Source organism: Plecotus auritus (assembly GCF_963455305.1).
Source record: "Plecotus auritus genome assembly, chromosome: 4".
In the NCBI taxonomy this organism is placed as follows: domain Eukaryota; kingdom Metazoa; phylum Chordata; class Mammalia; order Chiroptera; family Vespertilionidae; genus Plecotus; species Plecotus auritus.
The window spans coordinates 99537450-99559600 of NC_137775.1; the positions used below are offsets into that span (position 1 = coordinate 99537450).

Below are 22151 nucleotides of genomic sequence, written 5' to 3' on the forward strand. Positions count from 1 at the left end.
GCAGGGGACAAGCACAGCCCAGAGCAGGGGAGCAGCTCTGTGCAGGACCTGGACTCTGGCACAGAAGGAGGGGGGTGATGGGGCACTGCTGGCAGCGGAGCAGCAGGTGCAGAGGGGTGTACGTGTGCGTGCCTGTGCATGCATGCCTGTGTGCATGTGTGTGCATGTGTGTGCATGTAAATGTGAGAAGCGGTCAAGAGATGTGGGTGTGGGTTTAGGGTGAGGGTGGCTTGAACCTGAGAGGACAGGGGTTGGGCAGATGTAGGTCTGGGAGCCTGGGTCAGACATGCGTCAGGTACATGCCTAGGGAAACAGGCCTGGACTTTGCAGGGACAGGTCAGCCCTAGGGGACAGGAGTGCGACTGGGGGAGCACATGGGGCCTTTAGGCAGGCGTGGGCCTAGGGGAGAGGCCAGGTCTAGGGGTACATATGTGGGATGGGTGAGAGGGGTACCTGTGGGCAGGTGTGGGTCAGCGGTAGAGGGAACTATGGCTAGGGCAGTGGTTGGCAAACTCATTAGTCAACAGAGCCAAATATCAACAGTACAGCGATTGAAATTTCTTTTGAGAGCCAAATTTTTTAAACTTAAAGTTCTTCTAACGCCACTTCTTCAAAATAGACTCGCCCAGGCCGTGGTATTTTGTGGAAGAGCCACACTCAAGAGGCCAAAGAGCCACATGTGGCTCGCGAGCCGTAGTTTGCCGACCACGGGTCTAGGGGGACAAGCATGGGTGCTGGGGCAGCTGTGGGCCCTGGGCTCATGTGGGTCAGTGGTGGAGGGGGGCGGGGGATCCAGGCATAGCCTGGGGGACATCATGGGCTGTGAGGGGGACAGGTGTGTGCCTGGGGGGGGGGGTGAGCCAGCGGCCAGGGTGGGGACAGCATGGACAGACATGGCTGGGCTGGGCTGGTGTGTGTTCCCACAGGCGTGTGCTGGAGGCAGCACGGAAGGCCAACCAGACAGGCCACTTCTTCTGGATGGGCTCGGACAGCTGGGGCTCCAAGATCGCACCTGTGCTGCACCTGGAGGAGGTGGCTGAGGGCGCTGTCACCGTCCTCCCCAAGAGGATGTCGGTGCGAGGTAGGCCCAGCAGGTCCGATGGCGCGCCCGCCACTCTCACCTCCACCGCCGCCAGTGTCATCCCTCACTGTGCCTTCTTATCATCCCCTCCCTCCCTCTCCCACTCCTTACCTTTCCACATCCTGTCCACCCTCTTCTTGGCCCACAGCCTCTCTGTTCTGGGCTGGCCTTTCGGGCCTCACTCAAGCCCTCCATCGAGATTCAGGGCTTTTCTCTCCTTTCTCAGATATTTTTGGGCGCGGGAGACGTGTGACACATAGAGACTCATTTGTCAAGCTCTCGCCTTCATCCCCATATACTCTCATCCCTTTTCCGTCTGGAACAGGCCCTGGCCCTGCCTGGAGGGGGTCTCTGCTGGAAGGGCCTGGAGCTGCCTGCAGGCCCCAAGGAGAGGGTGCTGGGAGGGGCAGGAACGCCCTGCGACCTGCCTGGGGCAGCCAGGTCCTGAGTGCCTGTCCTGCTCGGCATCCCTTCTTCTTGGTCACCCTGGGCAGGAACAGCCGGCTGTGGCGGACCCTCGCTGTGGGTGAGGTGTGGCATTCCCATTAATGGCCTGATTTCCAGGGACCTCACTGTCCTCACCACGGGGGAGGCAGGCTCCTCTGCTCTCGCTCCATTTGATGGAAAGGCCTGCGGACATCTGCCTCCACCAAACATTCTCAGAGACCGAGGCCTGAGCAGGGGAGGGACCTGTTCAAGGCCACAGAGCAACGTCCTCTATTCTCCCCGAGGCAGAGGGAGCACAGGCAGCCATTTCCACACCACTCCTCCCAGCCCCAAACCTTAGTGAACACAAAACAACCATAACCGTGGCTATTGGTACCTGCAGTGCCGGGCCCTACAGACTCCCGGCTGGTTTCCCCATCAACCGCTAGCCTCGTGTGGGTGGATGCATTGAGGCCCAGAGAGATTAGGTGACATACAGTGGCTATTACGTGGCAGAGCTGTGTGTGAGCCCAGGACTTGCCTGACAAGTCCCCTTTCTCTCTGGACATTAAAGAAGCCTTTAGAGCAGTGGCTCTCATGTGAGGGGGCTTTGACCCTGAAGGACATTTGGCGATGTCTGGAGGCAGTTTTGTTTGTCACAAGTGGCGGGTGATGCTACTGGCACCTAGCAGGTAGAGGCCAGGAATGTAGTTCAACAGCTGCAATGCACTGAGTGTCACAGTGCCAAGGTGGAGAAACCCTGCCCCAGGCCAGCCGCCCAGCTCTGGCAGACAGTCCCTGGGCCTCCACCTGGGCCTGCCACGCAGGAAGCTCGCCATTTGGTGTGGGCCCCTTGAGCTTTCAGGCCTCTGGCCTCTCCCAAGCAGCGGAGTCAACTATGCGCATTACACGGAACAGTCATCGATGTAGAAGGGGCATTGGGTGAGAGAGGGCATTGCTCACCGCCAGCCTGCCACCGGGGCAGGGTTTTCTGGGCTCAGAGCAGAGTTGGTGAGCTCCCAGGAGCATGCAGAGGAGGAGGCTGCATGGTCAGTGACGGGCAGTTCTGGACTTGAAGGGTGACCAGCTCCTGGTCTTGCTCTGACTCGGGTCACCCCTTCCTCTCTGGTTTGGGCTCCTCTTCAGAACCAGAGAGCTCAGGTGTTTCCAGGGTTGCCCCCCGCCCACCCCCCCAGCCTCTTTTTGCTCCAATCTCAGGACCTGCAGGTGGCTCCTTCTCAAAGAGGCCTGATAGTAAAAAGGCGGCAGGAGCATCCCATCGCACTTCTCTCCCATAAAGGCAGCACTTGTAAGATTACATGCTCCCCCTGGGACTTCATAAGCTCTTTTCATTTAGAATGAAATGAAATGCTCCACATTTTGTTTTTTTCCACCTGGGCCCTGGCTCTTCAATCTTCCCTCCCTCTGCCTGGGCCATCTCTAAGCCGGGGGAGCAGGAGGGCAGGGGGCGGGGTGGTGGAGAAGGGGGTTCCCGAGGCCTGACGTCCTGGTTCCCGGCCAGGCTTCGACCGCTACTTCTCCAGCCGCACGCTGGACAACAACCGGCGCAACATCTGGTTTGCCGAGTTCTGGGAAGACAACTTCCATTGCAAGCTGAGCCGCCACGCGCTCAAGAAGGGCAGCCACGTCAAGAAGTGCACCAGTGAGCACGCTCTGGCGGGACCTGGGTCCCCGGGAAGCCTTAGGGGGCGGGGCCACGGTGGATCCTGAGGGGGGCGCTGAGGGGGAAAGGCTGCTAGTGCCCAGCAAGGTGGCAGATACTGCAGGGCAGAGTCTCCTGGGGTCCAGACCACTGGGTGAGAAGTTGGGCTGGCGCCTGGGTGGGGAGTTGGGGTGTTCAGGGGGCGGGACCATACGGGCGGGGCCCTAGGGGGCGGGGGCCGAGCTAATTTAGGGTTAGGTCCCAGAAGGTTTGAGGGCTTGGGTGGTAGAAACCTCTGTGGCCTCTCCCAGACAAGCCACCCATGATGCTGCTGAGTGGGGGAAGGGGCTCCTAGTTCTCGTGCCTGTGGTTGCCTTGGGGTTCATCTAGAGCCCGCAGAACTGAACTGGCCCCAGCTGCCCTGCGGACTCTGGTTGGACTCCCAGGAGTGCCTGGCTCTGTTCTAAGCAGGTGGATAGAGCAGTAAACAAGAGTGAGAAATCTCTTGGCGTTTTTAATCTAATGAGGAGACTGACAATCAACAAGATCAGTAAGTAAATATAGACTATGTCAGAGGAAAACGTGCAGTAGAAACAAAAAAACATACGAAAGAGGACGCCTCCCAGCAAAGGTAACGTGTGGGCAGGTCCTGAGAATTCAGGATGGAGTGAACCTGGGCCGGACAGGACAACGGTCCATTTCACAGGCTCAGTTTCCCAGGCAGAAGGTGGTAGAGCAGGATTTGAACTCAGCTGTGAGCTCGAGGCCCTCAGCCCCCTGGGGTTGCCCTCATCGTTTGGATGTGGGTCCTGTGTGCTCCTGGTCTGGGCAGCTGGGCAGCAGGACTGGGCTCAGTGATGTTGGGAGGGCCCGGGTGCCCTCCCTGAGAGGTGCCTGTGTGAGGATGGCGGACTCCCTCCCATATCCTCCTGGACTGGTCGGTGCGGCTGGGAGGGGCCAGGTGATCAAGGGGTCGCAGGACAGGCCACAGGGACATGCATGAATCCTAGGCAGTGGTGGCACACTAGTGCCAGAAGAGGAGGAGATAATGACGTGAGTGGGCAGGTGAGGAGCGTGCTGCCCTCTGGTGGCCAGGGCTCACTGGGAATCGTGGCCACTTAGGACTGGATATCCCTAGGGCCGGGGCAGGTTCCTATGTGGGTGGAGGTGGCAGGGTGTGTGCTCGCACACGTGTGTGTGACTGTGTGTGCATGAGTTGGTATGTCTAAGGGAGAAGAGGCGTGTGGGTGCTTGTGTTCCTCGGTGGGCTGATAACCATGTACACCACTTTATAGTGTATCTGCTGTTTTGGAACTTTAAAGACATCATCTCATTTCACCCTCACAGTAGCTCTAGGGACTTTTATGATCCCCATATCATGGAGGAGAATATGGAGAGTCAGCGAGCCCAAGCACCGTGTCCAAGGCTGCACAGCAAATGCTTCATCGCGCAGTAATCACGGCAGAGGTGCCAGGAGTCCCTATGTGTTGGGCAGGGTGACCGTGCATCCTGCTTATACTGTGTGTGTGTGTGCGCGCGCGTGTGTTGTGTGCGTGTAAGTATGAGAGCATCCCAATTTATTCTCAAAAGTGCCCGAGTGGGGATGGAAAATTGGATGGTCATCCTGATTATAGGTCATCAGATGTGGTTCGGGGACAGAGGTGGGTGAGACTGGACATAGGGCCAGATGGGTAACTGGCCTAGCCTGCCCAGGGCGAGGGGCTTTCTGGAGTCACCTGTTGGTCTGGGAGAGGCAGACGGGGACAAGGCCTTGGTCAGTCCATGTGGCCTCTGTCCAGACTCAGTCCTCAGGTCAGGACTCGCAAACATCTCCCAATTGGGCTGGTGAGCGGGGAGAGGGCCGCCTCTGGCAGTCCCAGGGGGTGTCGGGCTGGCGTCAGCAGGATTCAGAAGAGGGTCTCCTTCACTGAGCCCGAGGCAAGCTCTGTGGCCTCTCTGGGCCTTTGCTTTCCTATCTGAGAAATGGGGGTGATGGTGAGCCAGCCCCGAGGGTGTCTCGGGGAGTGAGGAGGGTTAGTGGAGGCACTGTGTGAACTGTCACGGTGGCTCCCAGCCTGGCTGTGCATTGGAGTCACCGGGGGCTCGGACACCATGCTGGGACCCACTGCACAGAGCCAGAGGTGCCACCTGGGCCCTGGTAGTTTGTAAAGCTCCCCAGGTGAGTGTGCGTATGTTCAGGGCTGGGAGCCTTGAGTAGGAGCAGTGCTCCCCCAGCCTGTTCACACTGAATCACTGGGGACCTTTTAAAACAACTGATGCCTGACTCCCACCCCCAGACATTCTGATTGAATGTACTGGATGCAACCAGGGCATCGGGATTTTCAGAAAGTGCCCCAGGTGTTCTATTGTGCAGCAAAGTGTGGGTGGCTCAGAGGGAAGGTGGGTGCTGGGAGGGAGGACAGCATGCACCCCAGGCTGGAGGGGGTGGCATGAGCAAAGGAGCAGAAGTGGGGTGAACACGGGGTGGCGGGAGGAGTGGAAGGACAGCACCTGGCAGCTAACCTGGATCCTTGCTGCATCTGAAGCCGCAGCAGAGGCTGGTGAGAGTCCTTGCATGGTCCCAAGTCAGGTGCGGCGAGCCCGTCCATCTCTGGGTGAGGTGTGGAGCGGAGGAGCATGGGAATGTTTGTGGGGCCCGAGACCCCCTGAGACCCAGCGCTGGCTTCCCATGGCCTTGCCATGCTGGTCCCTTGGGAGAATGTCTTTGGCAGGAGGACCAGAGTGATACCCATGGAGTGCTGGCTCTGAGCCAGGTACCTGGGAAGGGGGGGGGGGGCTCACCCCCAGGTCTGGGTCTGACTCTGCCTTCTCCCTGCTGTGTGACCTTGGACGACGTATTGAACCTCTCCGAGTCTCCGAGTCTCAGGAGGTTGTCTGTAGAACAAGGAAGAGAATACCCGTCTCAGTGGGTGTTGTGAGGGTTGGAGATGGAGTGTCTGAAGAAGCTGGCTGAACACGATGCGGACGAGAGGTGCTGATGACCTGGTTGTTGTTGACACAGAGGAGTGAGAGGTGGGATGCATAGGCAGTTGGGTAATTTAACAGCCCATGTGTATTGGCTGTAGGATCCTGGATCCTGAGGGTGGGGGTCTAGGCTGTCACCGGTGCTTCACCCGTTATCAGTGAGGAGACTGAGGCAGTTTGTGAACATGACAGCTGGAGAATTGGCAGAGCTGGAGGCACCCCCAACGAGCCTGGCTCCAGAGCTGGTGCCCTGCCAGCCGGCTGCGGCCTTCCCCTCCCTCTTGGCCCCCTCCCTCTTGTCCTCAGCCAGCTCTGTATTCTCCACCTGCCCCCTCACCTCCTCCGGGATTCTGCCCCATCCACACTGCCAGCCTCGGGTTGGCCCACCCTGGTCCCCTCGACGCTAGCATTTGGCCTCTGCCCCAGGCCCTGCCCGCCCTGCCCGAGGTCTCCCAGTGAGCCAGGGCCACCCTGTGCTCCTGTCAGCGCCCCTGCTGAGAGGATGGGTGGACCCTCTCGTCCTGGGGTGCTCCACCTGGGGAGATTGGATCCAAGCTTCAAGGCTGTCTTCAGTTCATTTCCCTCTGAGACAAAGATTAGAGAGCGAGCAGTTCTCTGGGGGCGGGGGCACCCCAGGAAATACGGGAAGGGGAGGGAAGGCAGCATAAAGGTAGCGGTACCAAGCAGATTCCCTCTGAGAGCTGGAGCTCCACTCCTCTGGGCTCTGGGGACAGAGGGTCATGCCTCTCAGTCACCCCTGGAGGTGCGAGGCAGGGGTTGGGGGGTGGGTAGATGCTACTCCCATCAATCACTGGGAGCTCTCCTGGAGTGGGGATCCCTCAGTACCCCCCTGCTGCAGGCCTGGGCAATGAGCGTGTCTGTGACCAGAGGAAGCCTCGGAAGAGTGGCAGGTGCTGGCAGCTGGAGATGGGCTGTGTGCCTCGAGGTGGTAAGGGTGAGGGGTATGGGTGGGCACTCATTCTTCCTCAAGCATACAGCGTGAGAGTCCTGCAGACTTGGGTGTGAGTCCTGGTGCTGCGGCTCCCTAGGCATGTGCTGTGTGCCAAGTGGCTGTGGGCAGGTCCCTTCACCCCCTGAGGCCTCAGTGTCCTCACCCCCACCACCCCCCCCCCCCCCCGCCCCCGAGCCCAGCCCCAGCAGAGCTCCTGCCTCACGGTTCCCGGAGAAGGATGGAGGTGATCTACAGGAAGTGTGGCAGATGGCCCAGCGACCACCACACCTGGCACCCGAGCGAGCTAGGGGTCACCCAGCGGGCAGCTCTGCAGCTGTCAAGGCCTGTGGAAGGCAGCACCTGCCCCTCCTTTCCCGCCTCCTCCCCGGGAGCTACAGAGCAGGGTTTGGAAGTAAAGCTGTAAACAGGGCAGATGTGGCATCCATCTTTTTGACAGCACTGCCAGCCAGGTGATGGCTGAGTGGAGGAAGGCCTGGTTTATGAGGAAATAGGAGAAATTTACTGCTCGCTGCTCCCGGGGGCCAGGAGCTCTGAGCGGGAGGGCGGCTGCGTGGCAGCTGGGGATGTGTGGACGATGCCGATCACCCAGCCTGTGATAACAGCAATAACAGTAGCAGCTAATGCTTGTATAGCATTTATCACTTGTCAAGCTCTGCTCCAGTGCTTCGCATTGAATCCTCACAGCAACCCATCTTACAGATGAGAAAACTGAGGCATAGAGAAGTTAAAGACTTGCCCAAGGGCACAAGGTACTAAGTAGCAGAGCTGAGATTTGAACCCAGGCTGTCTGGCTCCAGAGATGTTTTGCCTTGGGCCAGCTGATGTCCTATCCTCAGGGCCCTCCTGGCTATTCCAGCCGGCTTTGAAGGGCCTTCCACCTCCACATTCTCAAAGGAGCCTGAGGGGAAGGGAAGGGAGACCATGTTTGGAATTACCTACTGTGTGCCAGGCTGTGTCACCCAGCAGTAGTTCTCAACCTTTCTAATGCCGCGACCCTTTAATACAGTTCCTCATTGTGGTGACCCCCAACCATAAAATTATTTTCGTTGCTACTTCATAACTGTAATTTTGCTACTGTTAATGAATCGTAATGTAAATATCTGTGTTTTCCGATGGTCTTAGGCTCTACAGCAGCGGTTTAGTGACCCACAGGTTGAGAACCGCTGCTGTAGAGCCTAAGACCATCAGAAAACACAGATATTTACATTACTATTCATTAATAGTAGCAAAATTACAGTTATGAAGTAGCAATGAAAATAATTTTATGGTTGGGGGTCACCACAACATGAGGAACTGTATTAAAGGGTCGCGGCATTAGGAAGGTTGAGAACCACTGCATTAGAGGAACTCACAGTTACTCAAGCCATCAGCCAGTTGGCTTCCCCTCCGGGCCCTTCCCCTCCTTGCTGCTTCTCACTTGTTCAACCAGCGTTTGCTAAGAGGCTGTGTGCCTAGCCCTGTGCTGGGCTTGGGGATGGGGCCAGACCTGCCCCGGAGCTCTCCCTGCAGGTGGGGGACAATATGACCTTGCAGACAGGTGGTGTACGCCGGGCCTCCCAGGAGTCAGAGCCATGGGCCTCCAGGGAGGAACTAACAGCGAGGCTGGAGAGGGCAGGTCCAGGGGCCTCTTGGAGGGGGTGGGGAGTGCTGGGGATGAGCACCTTTACAGGAGGTGAGACCTGAGCAAAGACCTAAAGGCATGAGAGAGCGAGGCATGTGGAGACCTGGGGAAGACCATGCCAGGCAGAAGACACAGCTTGTGCAAAGGCCCCGAGGTAGGCTCATGCCTGGCAGGTTAGGGGGCAGTGAGGAGGCCCCTGCAGTTGAAGAGAGAGCAGCAGGTAGATTGGGGGTGGTGCTGGGGGGGGGCAGCAGATCGTGTGGGCCTTGTAGACAGCTTGTAAGGATTCTGTCTTCTACAGACTGAGAAAAGGCCATGTGGGGTTTGAAGGAGGGCGGGGTTAATCTGAATGACCACATGCTTGTAAGAATGTCATGCTAATTGTGTGTTACACATATTTTGTGTGTTTATTTGTACATTGTGTACATGGGCATGCATACAGATGTGCTCAGATGCATGCACGTTTGTGTGTTGCTAGTCTATATGTGTAGATGTGAAAGCATCTGGGTGTATATCTGGTTGGTTTTGTGTCCTGTGTGAGCATCACGGGTGTGTGTGTGTGTAACTCAGGAGGGTTGTGCTGGGCGGGTGAGTTGTGGAGAGGTGAGGGGGAGTCAAGGAGGAGCCCTTATTATTTCAACCTTGAAAACACATTTCAATTACAATTTACAACCTGCAGACAAAGGCTGCAGTCACCGTAGTAACCACAGCTGTGGGGATTGAGGGAGAAATCCTCTCCGCTGGTTCCCTGGCTGGCTGTCAGCCGTGAAGGAGCCAAGCGCATCTCCGGCTCATTGTGCCCCGGGACACAATTAGGACATCTTCACACTGTTGCTGCTGTCACTGCTGCTGTATGTCTGGGATCTATCTCTTACACTAACTCACTGAATTGTGTGTCTTGCCTCCTCCCAGAACTGCGGTGCCCCTGGTGGGCCTGGGGCTCCCACCACCCGTGAGAGGGGATTTTCTGACCCCTTTCCTTCCACATCATCTACCTCCTACCTCCTAGCCCTGCAGACAAGTCCTTAACTCCCGGCTAGGCCTGGCCTGATGTTGGCACAGGGCCTGGGCCCCAGAAGGGGGAAGAGGCAGGTCAGGGAGAAGGGGAGGGACAGTTCAGGGTAGACAAACTCTTTTGGAACCAGAGCGATCTGGTTCAAATCCCAGCCAGACTAATCCCCAGGGATGTATGAACACCTGCTGGGTGCCAGGGTTCTTGCGAGACTCAGGACGTCACTGGACCACCTGCAAACCTCGGCTCCCTCCTCCGGAGGGGGCCGTGCAGCCCCCCACCCGAGCTGAGCCTCAGAAGAGAGCAGGGTAGGCTCGGGAGGGCTCTTTTGCTGAGGAGCCAGGCTGCGAGGAGAGCCGGGCTGGTTATGGGCACAGCTTGGACGGAGCACCTGGTCCTGTTTGGTGTGTGTGACTCCTGCGCCCCCACCAACCGTGAGCACTTGGGCTCTGTCCCTGGGCTTCCTGTGGGTTGGAGGTGTGTGTGTGTGTGTGTGTGTGTGTGTGTGTGTGTGTGTGTGTGTGTGTGTAGGGCTTGCTCAGGCCTGCTGTGCTCTCGAAGGTAAAGGTCCTTTGCAGGCCACCTCACTGCACCTGTTTTCTCATCTGTAGTTGGGGCTAGACTTGAGCAGAAGTCAAGGACGTGAAAGTGTGTTGAGAAGTTTCTAGAAGTCCATGGCTGGCACCCTGGCAGCTTTGTGGTGGAGATTGGGAGGGTCCCACAGCAGCCCAGGCAGAGACAGGCTCCTGAGTGGGAGGTGCCCCTGTGGGGAATGGCTGCTTCAGCGGGAAGCTGAGGAGGGGGCCCTGGGGAGACGGGAGAGCAGAGCTGAGGGCCGCTGGGGTCCATTGGCCGGTGCGCTGGTGGGCTGTTGGCCTTGGGAGGGCTGCCTTCTTTCTGCGGTGGGTGGCCGGTGGCTGTGGCCGCAGCCTCCTCCCCCGCCTCCTGGTTAATCATTCAGTCTCTTGTCCCTTTGAACCGGGGATGGAGCTGCAGGGAGCTGAGTTTTACCTTCTTCAGGCTGCAGAGGACAGGACCCGGGGACTGCGGGAGGGGGCAAGTGAGGGGTCCAGGGCGAGGCTTCCCAGGCCACCCTGGCCCAGCCCCGCTGTAGCCCTCTGAGGACAGGATTGTTCCTTGCAGTTCTCACCCAGCTCGGCTCTTAGAAGCTTGTGATCAGAGGCTTCGGACAGAGGCAGGCTGCGCTGCGGAAGCTGGGAGGTTTGCCTTTCACGTCCATCCTGTCTCTGTTCGTGCCTTGGCCTAGAAATAGCTTTGCCTGTTAGCAACGCTCTGCTGGGCCTCCACATCATTGTACCTGGTGTTTAACAAACTTCTGTAGCACTTGGCAAGCACAAGGTCTCTGCTGCCGTGAATATTAACCCATTAGTCCCCACAGGGTCCCGATCCTGGCCCGAAACTGAAGCCCGAGAGACGGAGTGATGGGTTCAAGGTCACACAGCTAGAGGCATGGGCGGAGCTGGGGTTCCAGCCAAGACAGTCTGGTGTCCATGCAGTGCTGCGTGGCAGGTGGTGAGGGGCCAGGGCGGCAGCCTCGGGGCCCACCCATCTCCAGCCCAGAAACCACACCGTAGAGTGGTGGGCTCTGTTTGGACCAAACTGTCCCTGTAGAGCCACTAGATATCTGCCCCAAACTGTCCAATCTGAGTATTGACTCTTGGCTCTGACCCTGAGGTTGGGGAAACTGGAGCCAGGCTCACCCTGGGCCACGGGGTCTTGGCGGCTGAGGCAGAGATAGGAGACATGCCACCAGCTCCGCGGAGCCCTGGCAGGCAGGCACGGTGACCTTCACCATGTAAAAACGCAGGGTCCCCCTCCCCCCCCTCCAGGGGGTGAGCTGGGGTCCCGGGGCCTGAGGTCAAGTGCAGTCTGGGGTGGAGGGCGGGGGAGGGGCTGGAGTTAGGAGTGCTCATCCTGTCCCTGAGGCTGGCGCTGTGACCTGCGGCTGCCTCTCTGGGCTTCAGTTTTCTTATCTGTAAATGACAGAATTGGAGCAGATGAGCCCACGGGGCTGCCACCCAGCACCATGATCCCATGGTTTCTAGCTTCCACTCAGCAGTCCCTGGGGATCTGTCCTGAGCTAGGCTGAGAAGGGTGGCCACCCTGGTGGGTGGTGACTGAGCCTCCGGGTGTGGGGGATTGGATGGTGGAGCAGACCACAGGCGCAGCAGGGTGCCCCCAGCACCCACATCTGTCTCTGAGGTATGGGAGGAGGGGGATGGACACAGTGACTTCAGAGCTCCCAGGAGTTCAGGGCTGGTGCTGACCCGACCCAACCTGACCCCCACACAACGGATCCCAGAGGCTCAGGTTGGTAGCTCAGGGGGCTGGGCATAGACGCAGCTGCTCGCCCTGCTGCCCTCGGGGAATTGCCTTGGGAAGGTGTGTCACTGGCCCTCCAGCAGGGTGGCGTGGGGTGGGGGTGGCTTATGAGGGCTAATTCCTTGTCCTGGCCTTGAGGGAGGAGGCTGTGGCCATGCTGTACACAGGGGTTGTGGCCTCAGGCGGGGAACCCGGGCTTCCGTGGTGGTCTGTCCATCCTGTCCCTCCACCCTGCCCCATGTCCTCACCTCGAAGTCCCTGCCCCCCGCCTCGCCCTGGCTGTTCTGGGGCCCTGGGGCACAGGGTCCAGGGGTATAGTGGGGAGAACAGCAGGCCCTCCTCTTCACTCCTCAGGGCCCCCAGCTGCCTCCACCAGACGGTTTCCTGGGGAGCAGAGCAAGCAGTGGCCTAGGAGCCAGGAGAGCTGGGCCACCTGATGGCTGTGCACCTCTGTTCCCCACTGCACGGTCAGCGAGGATGGCGGGCGTGGCGGGCATGGCAGGCGCCCACTCTGGGTGTTTGGTTGCAGATCGTGAGCGCATTGGGCAGGATTCAGCGTACGAGCAGGAGGGGAAGGTGCAGTTTGTGATTGACGCCGTGTATGCCATGGGCCATGCGCTGCACGCGATGCACCGGGACCTGTGTCCGGGCCGCGTGGGGCTCTGCCCACTCATGGACCCCGTGGACGGCACCCAGCTGCTCAAGTACATCCGCAGCGTCAACTTCTCAGGTGGGAGTGGAGTGCGTGGCACTGGCCAACCGGGGGTCCTGGGCCATGCAGCCAGGGGAAGGGGTCCTGAGCCCGTGGGGTGGGGTTGGAGGGTGAAACCTCCCCGATCTCTGTGCAGGGGCCTCCCCGGAGGCTTCTCTGCCCTGGGCTCATAGTGCTGCAGCCTTTGGGTGCAGGCTCAGCAAAGAAACTGAGTGTGTGACTCCCACGGTCCCCACAGGCATTGCAGGGAACCCCGTGACCTTCAACGAGAACGGAGATGCACCTGGCCGCTACGACATCTACCAGTACCAGCTGCGCAACGGCTCTGCTGGGTACAAGGTCATTGGCTCCTGGACTGACCACCTGCACCTGCGAGTAAGCGCCTGGCGGGAGGGCGCCCGGGTGGAGAGTCACTCGCCCCGTCCCAGCTCAGTAGGGGGGACAAGGGGGCAGCCCCTGAGTAGCCCTGATTTCTGGGATTGCTGCCACCAAGTCGGGATTTTGTTCCGTGCCCCCTCCCAGACATCAGAGGGCCCCGAGCCCCACTGGAGATGGAAGGACAGGGCTGCTGGACCCCTGCTGTGTCTGCCCCTGCCTCTCCCTTGCCTGGGCCTTTCTGCTTGCTGCCCACTTGCAGGGCAAAAAGCTCTGGATAGAGGCTCATGTGGAGTGAAATGGCTGGTGCGGGCAGCGGGGTGAGCAGGGGGGCTGTGTTTGGACAGAGGATGGCGTTTAAGGCAAAGGGCGCAGTCAATGGCAGGTGGGGAGCTGTTTGAGAGTCGGTCTCCAACGTTATCAAACCCACGGGAAGGCCGCCCTTTTCCTGGGTCCTCCAGCCACGCTTTCCAGCTCACAGCTGTTCCCGGGACATGGGGACATGGGGGCATGGTGGCTTTCTCTCTGGCCTCAGTCCCCTGCCGTGAAACGGAGCAGTGTTTTCAGAGGGAATTACCTGTGGTTCGTTCCCCAAGGTAATGCCTGTGGACGTTGGTCCCTGCTTTGCAAGGTGAGGGGTGGGCGTGCTCTGGTGGGCACAGTGTGACATCTGGATGGACCCGAGAGGCTCCGGGGGCCCAGGTCCACGTCTGGCCTCACCCATGCTTCTTCCACATTCTGGGAGAGCCGCAGCGTGTCCTGCATCCCCTCTTGTAATGATCTCTCTGGTGACAAGCCCCTGGAGCCCTGTAGAGCAGTTTCTGCCGATGATCTCACTTAGCCCACATCTTCTAAGACAGAGGAGAGATCTGAGGAAACCCAGCCCGAGGGCGTTCCAAGGGCCGCACAGCACGGTGGCTCATTGCTATGGTGATGCTCCTTGGTGCTGAGTGGAGACAGACAGATAGACAGACAGGCACTTGGCAACATGGGACAATGCCCCACATGGAACTGTGCCTCATTCTGGTGCAGTGGGTGAGGCGGTAGGGGCAGTGACTCAGGTCCTGTAGCAGCAGCAGCAGCAGCAGCAGCTAACCTGGCTGAGCACCTGCTGTGCGCAGCTCCTGTTCCAGCATGTAGCCTCACCGTGAGGAGGACAGCCCGTGTGGCAGGCAGGCACGGGTGCCCCATGCTGCAGGAGTGCTAAGGGAAGGCTCCTCCCACTGTATGCGGCCCTCCACCAGCCTGGAGTTGGGGTGGGAGGAGGTGACCACACCTGCCCACTTTCTCCCTGAGCGCTCACTTTGGGGGCCACAGAGCAGGCAAGGCTCAGGGGGCTGAGGAGGAGGCCTCTTGCAACTGCTTCTGCAGATTCTACAGAGATTCCCTGCTCCCCCCTCCCGAGTGTCAGCCCTGTCTGGGGGCTGGATGTGGGCAGGGAAGCAAACACGAAGACTCTGCCCTTGTGGGGCTGATGTTCTGGTGAAATCAAAGAATTTCCATTATGACTTCTAAGTGGAAACCCCTGAAGTACCAAAGGGCCGAGTGGCTTCATATCTGCGCTCCTTGGAACAGAAAACAAGGCTCAGAGGTTACCGTGTCTACTCCAGGCACACAGCCAGCTGGCAGCAGAATGGTGACCACATTCACTGCGTTTTCCACTGGAGCCAGAAATTTCTAGAACACCCGCCGTCACCCGAGTCCTCTGGGAAAGGTCCCTCCCCTGCAGTCCCCCGGCTCCGGGGCTCGGGGAGTGTCCAGCCTTGGCGTCCCAGCAGGCCCCCGGCCTGGCCATTGCTGTGCTCCTTGGCTACTAGGGGACCACACACCCTGTCAGACCAGAGCCATCTTCCTCGTGGTTGTCTTCCTACTGGCCATGAGGCCATCTTTGTACGCCCCCCCCTCTCCCCCCGCCAGCTTGTTTCTCAGCTCTGAAAACCCGCCCCTCGCTCCGGGGCCAGCTGGTTGTTCTCCAGGAGTAAGCACCCGCAAGGCTCCCATCCGGGCCGGCCCGCTGCTCTCTAAGCATCGGCTCTTCCTTAGAGTCATTTCCTGTAGAGCAGACGCTGTGAATCCGGCTCCCAAGTGGTCAGCTCCCTTTGCCCAGCGCCTGGAGCTCCTCGGGGCCTCTTGCTTACTTTCCAGAATTCTGACACTCAGAGTGCCCACCCTCCTGTGGCTTGCTCGCTCACAGTGACGTGTCTTTGGAGACGTGGGATGGTGACTAGCCCTAGTTTAGAGCAAGATGTGAACACTAATCTTGGGCACGCAGTGGCTGTCCTGCGAGTAAGCCTTTGTTTGTCGCTCTCCGCTGACCCCAGCTCCATGTGTCGCCAGAGGAGGCCTGTGGGCTGAGCCATCAGCAGTGCTTCTCCCCGCCAGTGTGCACCCGAATTTCCTGGGGTCTCCTTAAAACTCAGGCTCTGAGTCAGTGGGTCTGGGGTGGATCAAAATTTTTGCTTTCCCAGCAAGCTCCTGGGTGGAGCTGCTGCTGCTGGTCTGGGGGCCACTGCTGAGCAGCAAGGCCTCCTAAGCGTGCTCTGCTCTGCCGTGTGCCTCTAGGCCCGTGGTCAGCAAACTGCAGCTCGCGAGCCACATGCGGCTCTTTGGCCCCTTGAGTGTGGCTCTTCCACAAAATACCACGGCCTGGGCGAGTCTATTTTGAAGAAGTGGCATTAGAAGAAGTTTAAGTTAAAAAAACTTGGCTCTCAAAAGAAATTTCAATTGTTGTACTGTTGATATTTGGCTCTGTTGACGAATGAGTTTGCCAACCACTGCTCTAGGCCAAGCATGTCAAACTCAAAGGCTAACACGGGCCAAATAAACAAGGTGTAAGCTTATGTGGCCGCAAAAAAACAAAAGCTTCAATTTTCATAGGAACGTAGGTTTATTTCGATAGAGACATGCTGAATACAAAGGGCTGAAATAAATGAGTCATCGTTAACATAAAATAATAGAACATTTTAATAAAAATTAATATTTTTTTCTTGAACATTAACTTACCAGGCACTAAATAACTGCACAAATTAATAAGGGTAACACAAATAAACCTATTTTTCTTGTTCTCTGAAAGTGAAATATTTTCTGTTGCGCACACCAAACAGGTCAGTCCAAGATTAATGACATGGCCATCGGCTGCTAAAATATTCACTGCTAGTATTAGTGGAGAGAAACACCTGTGTGTAAGGCCCGTAAGGAAAATGAATGCAACACAGTTATAGTAATCAGTAATTAGCAAACGTTGTAGTTCGTTATTAATAATCCTATATAATAAAAGGCTAATATGCAAATTAGAGTTCAACTGACCAGGAGTTCAACTGACTGGGAGTTCAACCGCTCACACTATGATGTGAACTATCACCAGGGGGTGGCGCAAAACAAAGGAAGGCCGAGCTGGCAGCCAGAAGACCCTGATTGGCTCTGATTGCCGGCCAGGCCTAAGGACCCTATCTGTGCACAAATTTTGTGCACTGGGCTTCTAGTTATGTATAACAGGATATTGTAAAAATTAAGTTATGGGATTTTTATTAAAATGTTTCTTATATACCATTATATTGGCTGGGCCACAAAAAATTTGTTGTGGGCCACATGCTGCCCATGGGCTGTGAGTTTGACATGCTTGCTCTAGGCTGCTCTCTGCTGTCCCCCCTACAACCCTGGAGTTTTGGACTCGATCAGGATTTCTCATCGGCCAGTGTATCTGAATTGGGGGGAGCTTGTTTAAATCCAGCTATTGGTTTCAGCGGGTCTGGGGGGCCCAGGCAACTGGATTTGTAGCCAACTAAGTGGGTGATTCAGGTGTGGGGCTACAGGGTGCCAGCCGTGGGGTGGTCCGGGGCACTGGGGTACATCCTGAGGCCCACTCCTCCACGCTGTCATTGCCAGATAGAGCGGATGCTGTGGCCGGGGAGTGGGCAGCAGCTGCCCCGCTCCATCTGCAGCCTGCCCTGCCAGCCCGGGGAGCGGAAGAAGACAGTGAAGGGCATGCCCTGCTGCTGGCACTGCGAGCCCTGCACTGGGTACCAGTACCAGGTGGACCGCTATACCTGCAAGACATGCCCCTACGACATGCGGCCCACGGAGAACCGCACGGGCTGCCGGCCCATCCCCATCATCAAGCTGGAGTGGGCCTCACCCTGGGCCGTGCTGCCCCTCTTCCTGGCCATAGTGGGCATCGCGGCCACGCTCTTCGTGGTGGTCACCTTCATGCGCTACAACGACACGCCCATTGTCAAGGCCTCGGGCCGCGAGCTGAGCTACGTGCTGCTGGCGGGCATCTTCCTGTGCTATGCCACCACCTTCCTCATGATCGCGGAGCCCGACCTGGGCACCTGCTCGCTGCGCCGCATCTTCCTGGGGCTTGGCATGAGCATCAGCTACGCAGCCCTGCTCACCAAGACCAACCGCATCTACCGCATCTTCGAGCAAGGCAAACGGTCGGTCAGCGCCCCGCGGTTCATCAGCCCCGCCTCGCAGCTGGCAATCACCTTCAGCCTCATCTCACTGCAGCTGCTGGGCATCTGTGTGTGGTTTGTGGTGGACCCCTCCCACTCGGTGGTGGACTTCCAGGACCAGCGGACGCTGGACCCCCGCTTCGCCAGGGGGGTGCTCAAGTGTGACATCTCAGACCTGTCGCTCATCTGCCTGCTGGGCTACAGCATGCTACTCATGGTCACGTGCACGGTGTACGCCATCAAGACGCGCGGCGTGCCAGAGACCTTCAATGAGGCCAAGCCCATTGGCTTCACCATGTACACCACCTGCATTGTCTGGCTGGCCTTCATCCCCATCTTCTTTGGCACCTCACAGTCAGCGGACAAGGTGAGTTGGGGGGTGGAGGGTGGGGTGGGGGTGAGGGCTGAGTAGGGGCAGCCTCCCACCGGCTTGGAAGTGCTTGTTTTCATGCTTTGCCCTATTTCTCTCTTCATTGTGTTTTTCCTCCAGGTTCTGGGCTTTCTCTCCTCCCTCCCTTTCTCTTTTCCTGCCTCCTCTCCTTTTCTCTGTCTCATCTCTCCCCTCCTCGCTCTCCTTCCCTTTTCTAGCCTCCTCCTCTTTCCTCATCTCTCCACCCCTGCCTCTCCCGCCTCCTCCCTTTCTCTTCCCCCCTTTCCTCTTTTCTCTCCTCTTCCTCTCTCCTCTCTGAGCCTGGGAGGCTGCACCATCTTTCATTCTTCATTCTTTTCTAGATGGTCCGTTACTTCCCTCTCACTCAGCCCCCCCCCCCCTTCCTTTCTGTCCATTCCTCTCTTCATCCTTCTCCGCCCACCCTGTCTCTGCCCTCACAGGATCCCTGGGTCCCTGAGGTGGGAGGTGGGTCAGGCACCTTTCCCCTCTCCCAGCCCCAAGCTGCCCTGCCTGGGAGCCGGCCTGGCAGCATCAGCCCAGGGCCCTTCCCTCCCTCGCCTCCTGCTGGCTCTGTAGGCCATCCCGGACCCACCCCCAGGCCCTGTGGACTTTGCCCACATCCCAGCACAGCACTGGGGGATTATCTTGAAGAGTTGGGTGTCAGTGAAGTAGAGGTCAGCGACATGGAAGATCATGGGGACCCCAGACTGCAGCTCCTGGTTGGAGCTCTGTGTCTAACTGTGGGATCCTAGGCAAGCCGGCTGGCCTCTGCCTCAGTTTCTTCATCCATGGATTAGGGCCATGATCCTTCTCCTCATCCTATAGGTGTTGTAACAATCACACGACGTGATGGTGTAGACGAAGTTGACCTGCTGTGTGGGTCTGGGACTGAGGAGGGTGGTGGGGACAGGCGGATGGCATGGGATCCAGTGGCTGTGGGAAGGCTGTTGGCTTTTGCTGCGAGTGAGAAGGGAGCTGCTATGGGGTTGTGAGTGGGAGGGAGGCGTTGCTCTGTAGGGTTAAAAGGATCCTGGTGGCTGTGGGTGGGGCCCGGAGGAGGCGAGCTGGGATCAGGGCTCCTAGGAGGAGGTTATGGAATAATCCCGACAGAGGCTGCACGGCAGGCTGGCGGGGAGACGGGGTTCTGGCTGTGTCTGGTAGGGGGGCTGGCCTGTTTCTGATGGGTTGCATGTGGGTGGGAGACACAGAGGAGTCAAGGATAACACTGTGGCTTTTGGTGTGAGGCTGGGAAGGGAGGGGTGTCGTGCACTAAGGTGGGGGAGGTGCTAGAGGAGCCGATGTGGGGCAGACATTGGGGTCCTTTGGACATGCTAAGTTTGGGGTGCCCGTTAGATGCCCAAGTGCAGCTATCACATCAATGGCTGAAGAGATGAGCCTGGAGCTCAGGGGAGAGGGCCAGGCTGGATGTAACTGGGAGAATCGTCAGCCCATGGGTGGCATCAGGGCTGTGAGCCTGGGTGTCGCCCGAGGAGGGCTTGGCTTCAGTGCGGCTGCCGCCAAAGCCCTGGCAGGCAGGTGCTTGTCATATGCCAGATGCCTTACCTACCGGTTAGCTCACCCCACAACCGCAGGTGAGGGTAGCTATCCCCGTCCCCATTTATACACGAGGACATGGAGGCACAGAGAGGCAGAGTGACTTGTCTAAGGGCACAGCCAGTGGGTGGCACAGCTGGACATGGCCCTACTCTAACTCAGGAGCCCCCGCCTGTCCATGGCCCTGCAGCTCTGGGACACCTCCTCTGCCTAGGGGCGTCCTGGGTGGCTGCCCCCATCTTCTCCAACAGCTCCACTCTGATGCGGGCTGGGGTTCCAAGTAGCAGACCTTGGGGCTGGTAGTGAGTGCCCTGAGGTCTGAGACCAGGCCTGGCGCCAGGCCGCTCCAGAGCCAGAGCAGCCACAGGCCTCACTTGTGCTGAGAGCCAGGTCTCCAGCTCCCACCAAGCCTGTGGGAGGCCCTCTGTGCTGAGGGCAGGTGCAGGCGGTGGCCCACACCCTGTAGCACTAGGGAGCCCCACAAAGCCAGCAGGAGAAGGGGGGGGCACCCCACACTCTAGGAAGCTGGCAGCTTGAGGAATTCCCTCGATAATACCACCATCTCTCCAGCCCCTCCCCGCCCGCCTCTGATGTCTCCCTTTTTAGGAGGCTCCCCTCAGCACTGACTACAAAAAGGAGCCTCTGAGAGGGTCTGTTCTGAGGCCCACTGCAGGGCTCACTCTGCCCAGAGAGGGGGCCTCTACCCTGGCCACCAACTCCATATGGGCCCACTGTACCCCCATAAAAAGGTGGGGGCAAAGGGCCTAAGATGGATGTCTGACCTAGAACCCCATTCCTGTTCCTAAGAACCCTCAGTGTGAAAGGAGAGGAACAGGGCCTTGCCCCAGGTCACATAGCAGGCTGGCTTCTCACAGTGTGTGCCCACAACACCCAGCTCGACCCTGATGGCGTGGGGCCTGGGCTGCGCCCCCTCCCCTGGGCTTCTGCATGAGGGGTGAGGAGATAAGCTCCCAAGTCCTGAGGGTTCAGACCACCAGGCTTCTGAGAGGCACAGACACCCTGGGGCCGTCTATGCGCTGTCAGGTGGCAGCGACAAAATGCCCCCGGGAGCTGCAGGCCTGGCTGCCGTGTGTGTGCACACGTGTGTGCACAGGGAGTGGGGAGGAGTGTGCCCAGGGGTTCATTGCTGCTGGTGTGTGTACATGGGTGTGCAGATTATGTGCAAATGTGAGTGTAAGTGGAGTGTGCAGGTGACGTGTGTGGTCAGGTGTGTGTGCAGATGTGTGAATGCATCTTTGTGTATATGCACACCTGACTGTGTATCAGGTACATGAAGGGTCAGTGTGTGTGAGCCCAGGTGTGTCTGAGTCAGGTGAGTGTGAGGTTGTGAGTTCAGGTGTGTGTGAATGCAGAGATGCAGGAGTGTACAGGTGTGTGTGTGTGTGTTTATGGGCATGCATGTATGCAAACCAATTTCAGGTGCTCTGCTGCGCCTGCTCCCCCAGGTGCGGGTACGGGTGCGGGTGCTGGTAGCGTGGAGCCGGCTGTGCCGCTCTGGTGAGCCAGCGGCTGGATTTCCCAGCATTAGCCCGGATTTCCAGGGCTTACCACGCAGCCGGCTGCATTATCCTGAGCCGACCAGAGCCAGCTTCTGTGCCGTGTGGGGTTGCTGCTCAGCCAGGCTTGGCCAGGACGCAGCTGCGGAGGCCGGTCAGGATGTGGAGAAGTCGGTCTGGTGAACAGATGCTGAGGATCTCGGTGGCCACAGGGTTGGACTGGGCAGAAGCGCAGAGCGGGCAGAACTCCTCGTTGCCCCCCATCCGGCCCCTCGCATTCTGTACCCACCAGGCCTCATACGAAACAGGAAATCCATCACCCACAGCCAGGTAGCTCCTCTCTGTGCCCTTTGCCCCACCCCAAGGTGACCTCTGACAGCCTCCTTCCCGCTGGAGGGCACTGGCTTGGGAGGCTCTGTGCGGGATTCCTGCTTCCTTAGAGGATGAGCAGAGCGCAGCGGGGCCTGGCCCAGGGGGAGTGGGAATGGGGCCGTTCAGACCCTCTGGGCTGGGATATGTGTGGATGGGAGAGACAGGGCCTCACGCTGCCTGGCTTTACGACCTGCCTCTGCCAGGGCCCATCTGCGTGGGAGGGCCCGCTGTGTTCTAGAGGTTGTAGAGGACCACTGCTTCTCTGATGGGGTCAACATGCTACTGCCTCCTGGTGACAGCATGCACCTTCACACGGGGGCTCCAGAGCAGGGCCCGGGCTGTGGTGGCGTGGGAATCCCAGACCCTGGGGCAAGGAGGGGCTTGGGAGTGCACGGCCCCACTTCTGCTGTGCACACAGCAGCCACCCCAGCCTGGGATGGCGAGAGGAGGCCCCAGGGCCCACGCTGGGAGGGCCGGGGCTAGCAGATGGGGTTGCTTTGCTCGCTTTACACCCCTCCTTGTATTTTGTTTGCAGAAAGGCTCTGGGTCCAGGAAGCCCACAGCTGTGCTCAGGGCTGACTCCAGTTTCCAGGGCTCAGAGGAAAATGAAAACGAGGGGCCCTCGTTCAAAACTTACTAGGATTCAAGACGGCGGGCAGCAGGCATTAACCC

The 22151-nt window shown here is 58.6% G+C and overlaps 1 protein-coding gene across 1 annotated transcript in view; it reads left to right on the forward strand.

Moving 5' to 3' along the window:
• Nucleotides 1–22151, forward strand: part of GRM4 (glutamate metabotropic receptor 4) — a 105965-nt gene that overhangs the window by 74844 nt on the left and 8970 nt on the right. Inside the window, exons 5-9 of the mRNA XM_080663869.1 lie at nt 927–1081; nt 3030–3170; nt 12634–12834; nt 13055–13191; nt 17077–18012. Coding sequence (XP_080519995.1) covers nt 927–1081; nt 3030–3170; nt 12634–12834; nt 13055–13191; nt 17077–18012 — 1570 coding nt within the window. The remainder of the gene's footprint in view (nt 1–926; nt 1082–3029; nt 3171–12633; nt 12835–13054; nt 13192–17076; nt 18013–22151) is intronic.